Raw genomic sequence first — 5,636 nt, forward strand, 5'->3', positions numbered from 1 at the left:
GGAGGGGCGCAACTGCGCATGCGCCTGCTGCCCCCCTACCGGCGGCGGGGGAGGAGGAACCAGGAGGAGGGACCGGGAGGCGCTCGCATTGATGGAGGGGCCAGAGGCGGCGACCGAAAGGGGAGAGCCTCCGAGCACTGGGATAGGAAGAGATGGCTACGGAAAGGAGCGAGATGAGCAGATACAACGGCAAAAGAGAGGGCTGAGAGGGCGGGCACAGATCTTATCCATCCTCTTCCCTCCCCCAAGCCTGCAAACCTGGCCGGTGAGGGCAGTGGTCTTGGGGCGTGGTGACGATGGGTGTTCTCTCTCTCTAGGACCCTAGACCGGACCCCTTCTCCAAGCTCACCATTCATAATGGGTGCCTCAGAGGAGTGATTTCCTAGAGACTCCTATCATGATCATCTCATCCTTACCATCATAATGCAAGGCTCACACACTGGGGCCCACAGAGGTTAAGCAGTTTGCCCAAAAGTACATGAGCAGGTGATGGAGCGAACATTTGAAACCGGACAGTCTGTAAAGTCTGATTTTTATTTTTGTTTTTTCCTAGACAGGGTCGCCCAGGCTACAGTGCAGTGTTGCGATCTTGGCTCACTGCAGCGTCAAACTCCCAGGCTCAAGCCATCCTCCCACCTCAACCTCCTGAGTAGCTGAGACCACAGGTGCATGCCACCACGTCTGGAGAATTTTTTTTGAGACAGGGTTTTGCCATGTTGCCCAGGCTGGTCTTGAACTCCTGACCTCAAGGGATCCTCCTGCCTCAGCCACCCAAAGCGCTGAGATTACAGGCACCAGTCACCGTGCCCAGCTTTGATTCTTAATCACCATGCTACATGCCTATAGCAGTGTCTGGGAAACAGATCTGCCGATTGACCCCTCCAACTCTCTCGGAACCTGTATCTCCCCCATGGAGGCCTCCTGAAGCCAGCTCAGAGTCCTGGCTCCATTGTCATGGCTTGGCTTCCCACCTGGAGCTGTAGCCTGCTCTGCCTCAAATCATCCCAGCCTGGATGGGGCTGGGTGACAGCCTTGAACACCTCATCCTTCCAATGCACAGGTCCAGTAGCTCCGTCTCCAAAAGATTTCCAGGATCTTACTCTCCCCACCGCCTCCGTGGGCCCTCATCTTGGTCCATCCTTCATCTGCCACCAGCACTATGGTAGCAGCCTCTTCCCTGCTGTCCCCGTCCTCCTCCAACATGCAACCACAAGGACCCATGAACACCTGTCACTTTGGAGCCTTCCTTCCCTCAGAGGGGTCTGCCTGCTGCACCTCACTCCAGGTAGAAGCCAAGGCTCTCAGCCGTGGCCCACAAGGGCCTATGTGAACCTGCCCCATCATCTCTGCACTCACCTCCTCTCACCCTCTTTTGTTCACTCCACCCCAGCCACACTGGCCTCCTTGCTTCTCCCTACCCCAGGACCTTTGCACTGGCTTTTTTTTTTTTTTTTTTTGAGATGGGAGTCTCACTTTGTTCCCCAGGCTGGAGTGCAGTGGCATGATCTCTGCTCACTGCAACTTCTGTCTTCCAGGTTTAAGTGATTCTCCTGCCTCAGCCTCCCGAGTAGCTGGGATTACAGGTCTGTGCCACCACACCCAGCTAATTTTTGTATTTTTAGTAGAGACGGGGTTTCGCCATGTTGGCCAGGCTGGTCTAACTCCTGACCTCAGGTGATCTGCCCGCCTCAGCTTCCTAAAGTGCTGGGATGACAGGCGTGAGCCACCGTGCATGGCCTGCAACGGCTCTTTGTGATGCCTGGAATGCTCTTCCTCCAAATCCCTACATGGCTCCCTCTCTGCCCTGTTTTAGGATCTTACTTGTTGGTTTCTTTTCACTTTCTCTGCTCTAAAACTGCACCCCTTCCTCCCTTCCCTACTATGGTTTTCTCCATAGCAACACTGCCTCCCAGACCTGACACACCCCAGACAGGAAGCTCTCTCTGCAGGGGTTGTTCGTCCTCTGGAACCTGAGCCTGTAGTCCTCCAGGCCAGCCCCGTCTGATTACCCACGTTTCTGCTAAAACATGGCCGTAGAGGGCCCTCCCCCAGGCCCAAACCAAATTTTTGTTGTCTTTATAGCACTCATCGCTCATGTCTGCAGTGTTCTTGTTTATTTGTTTACTAGTTCATCGTCTACTCAAGTAGAATGAGCACCATGAGGGCAGAGATTTTCTCAGCTGTGTCCACCATGGTATCGTGAACTCAGTACCAGGCTTGACAAAAAGCATGGGGCTCCTTAGAACCAGGTATGATTCTCCCAAACAACCCTTGCTCTGCTCTCAGGCTGTTGTACTGATTTGCAAAGATCTGAGCTGGGGGTGGCAGAAGCCTGGTACCCAGGGGATTGGGGGCTGATGAGAGACTTGGGCCCAGGTCACCCCTAAGGTTCAAGAGATCCCTAGGAGTGGGGTGGTAGAACCCAGGCCCTTGAGGGAGGCACTGCTACTACCCAGGCGTGGGCGGTGGGGCTGGGCCAAGCCCATGTGTAATGTCTTTCCTCCTCCATCTTCTATCTTCTGTCCCTCAACATTGTCTGTCTTGATCCTTATGCACTGGGGGTCCAAGTGTCCAGGAGCTCCGGCTTGGCATCCACTGTGGCAGGTGCAGGGTCCTGGGCAAGGACCACGGCTATGTCAGGCCCTCCACAGATGATGGTGAAGGTTTGGGATTCCTCAGGTCCAAGGGTCTCGGCTGTTGTCTAAGGCAAAGAAGTGGTAGAGATGGGGAACATTACGGAGCAAGTTGCGGGAGAGACAGACAGATACGGTGAGGAACAGGGAGGCAAAGGTGGGAGGAGGGCATGTCAGGAAACAGAGAGATGTGGGCAGAGATATAAGGAGACAGGAAAGCAGATGTGAGGGCCAGAGAGACATTCATGGGAAAGGAAAGACGGGTGGGAAAATGGGAAGAGAAATGCGGGGGCACAGACACAGACACGTGAGGGAAAGAGATGTGAAGGCAGACAGACGTGCAGACAGGGTCAGAGATATGGGGGAGACAGAAAATATGCAGATGAAGAGAGACATAGGGAGGTGGGGAAATAGGTGGCGGACAGAGATGATGGGGAGAAAGACAATGCTGGGGAGGGAGGAGATCTCGAGAGATGAGTAGGAGACAGAGATTGAATGACGGGAGGGAGAGGCAGTCAGCTCAGGGGATCTGGCAGGCTCCACAAAGAGCCCCAGGCCCGAGTCTGAGCTCTGTCCCTGCCCCACTGTCCCTCTGTGCCCCAGGCCACAGTCTCAAACTTCAAGCCCCCAGAGGCAGCCACACTGTAGCTCCAGCCGACTGCTATCGCCTGAGAATCCAAGCCCAGTGCTGCTGGATCTGCAGAGCCTTCAGGAAAGACAAGACTTTTTTTTTTTTTTTTTTGAGACAGTCTCACAGTGTCACCCAGGCTGGAGTGCAGTAGCACAATCACAGCTCACTGAAGCCTTGACCTTCTGGGCTCAGGCAATACTCCCACTTCAGCCTCTTGAATAGCTAGAACTATAGGTGCAACACTTGGCTAATTTTTTTGTATTTCTTGTAGAGACAGGGTTTCACCATGTTGCCCAGTCTGGTCTCAAACTCCTGGGCTCAAGTGATCTAACTGCCTCAGCCTCCCAAAGTGCTGGGATTACAGGTGTGAGCCACTGCACTTGGCCATTATAAGTTATTTTAGCCGGGCGCGGTGGCTCAAGCCTGTAATCCCAGCACTTTGGGAGGCCGAGGCGGGCGGATCACGAGGTCAGGAGATCGAGACCATCCTGGCTAACACGGTGAAACCCCGTCTCTACTAAAAATACAAAAAATTAGCCGGGCGTGTTGGCGGGCGCCTGTAGTCCCAGCTACTCGGGAGGCTGAGGCAGGAGAATGGCGTGAACCCGGGAGGCGGAGCTTGCAGTGAGCCGAGATCGCGCCACTGCACTCCAGCCTGGGGGACAGAGCAAGACTCCGCCTAAAAAAAAAAAAAAAAGTTATTTTAAAGCACTGCGGAGGCCAAACAAATTGTGTCTGTGGGTCATGTCCAAACCACTGACTATCAATCTGAGACTCCTGGCAGGGCGTTGTGGCTCATACCTGTAATCCCAGCACTATAGGAGGCCGAGGTGGGCTGATTACCTGAGGTCAGAAGCTCAAGACCAGCCTGGCCAACATGGCAAAACCCCGTCTCTACTAAAAACACAGAACTTAGCTGGGCATGTTGGCACATGCCTGTAATCCCAGCTACTTGGGAGGCTGAGACAGGAGAATCGCTTGAACCAGAGAGGCAGAGGTTGCAGTGAGCTGAGATCGCGCCACTCCACTCCAGCCTGGGCAACAGAGCAAGACTCTGTCTCAAAAAAAAAAAAAAAAAATCTGATACTCCTTAACTCCAGAGGTACTGTGGGGGCTCCTTCCTGAGCCCCTTCAGTGAGTCTAGCATTCAGAGCTTTGTGTGGGCACCTCTCTCATCCAAGCAGGGCTCTGAAAGCCATGGGGGCTAGGCTGGGCACCTCAAGCTTGGCCCTAGGGTTTTAAACAGGAGAAAGCCTTGGTCAAACTGTGATTTTCAGAGACGTAACACCATTCCTCATCTTCCTCCCCCCGCCACCCCACACACACACAGACATAACACCCTTCCTCAACTTCCTCCCCTACACACACACACACACACACACACAACCTTCAACTTCCTCCCCTACACACACAGACACACACACACACACACACACACACACACACACACACACACACACCTTCCTCAACTTCCTCCCCTACACACACCCAGCAGTAAAATATAGAGGCAAAAGGGATTCAGATAGGGCCTGGGGGACACTATTACAGAGATTGCAAACTCCAGCTCTATAGGGGCCAGGCAGGAAGCTCTCACAGGCCTCTTCTGCAGCCAGACACCTGGGTTTGAATCCTGGCCCTGAAACGTGTTGGCTGCCTGACTGTGGGCGCACTACTGGACTGCTCTGTGCCTCCATTTTTTCATCTGGAAGATGGAGACAACAACAGTATTAAGACTATAATGAATTTTTTGTTTGTTTTTTGAGATGGAGTCTTGCTCTTGTCACCCACGCTGGAGTGCAATGGCACAATCTCGGCTCACTGCAACCTCTGCCTCCCAGGTTCAAGCAATTCTCCTCCCTCAGCCTCCTGAGTAGCTGGGATTGCAGACGTGTGCCACCATGCCCGGCTAATTTTTGTATGTTTAGTAGAGATGGAGTTTCACCATGTTGGCCAGGCTGGTCTCGAACTCCTGACCTCGTGATCTGCCCACCTCAGCCTCCCAAAGTGCTGAGATTACAGGCGTTGAGCCACCGCACCCGGCCTTTTTTTGTTTTTGTTTTTGTTTTTGAGATGGCGTCTCGCTCTGTTGCCCAGGCTTGAGTGCAGTGGCGCCATCTCGGCTTACTGCAACCTCCACCTCCAGGGTTCAAGCGATTCTCATGCCTTAGCCTCCCAAGTAGCTGGGATTACAGGCACGTGCCACCATGCCCAACTAATTTTTGTATTTTTAGTAGAGACAGGGTTTCTCTATGTTACCCAGGCTGGTCTCAAACTCCTGAACTCAAGCAATCTGCCTGCCTTGGCCTCCCAAAGTGCTGGGATTACGGGCATGAGCCACCGCACCCAGACCATAGTGAGTTTTTTGTTTGGTT

The 5,636-nt window shown here is 53.5% G+C and overlaps 1 protein-coding gene across 5 annotated transcripts in view; it reads right to left on the bottom strand.

Moving 5' to 3' along the window:
• Window positions 1-515: 515 nt before the first annotated feature.
• The window catches only part of THAP8 (THAP domain containing 8), a 25,278-nt gene continuing 20,157 nt past the window's right edge, over window positions 516-5,636 (bottom strand). For all 5 annotated transcript variants that reach the window (XM_032170607.2, XM_032170606.2, XM_058425331.1 and 2 more), the window contains one exon: window positions 516-2,701. In XM_032170607.2, the coding sequence (XP_032026498.1) occupies window positions 2,549-2,701 (153 nt within the window). In that variant the 3' untranslated portion in view covers window positions 516-2,548. The remainder of the gene's footprint in view (window positions 2,702-5,636) is intronic.

The sequence above is a fragment of the Hylobates moloch genome, unplaced genomic scaffold (assembly GCF_009828535.3).
Source record: "Hylobates moloch isolate HMO894 unplaced genomic scaffold, HMol_V3 SCAFFOLD_12, whole genome shotgun sequence".
Taxonomy (NCBI): Eukaryota; Metazoa; Chordata; class Mammalia; order Primates; family Hylobatidae; genus Hylobates; species Hylobates moloch.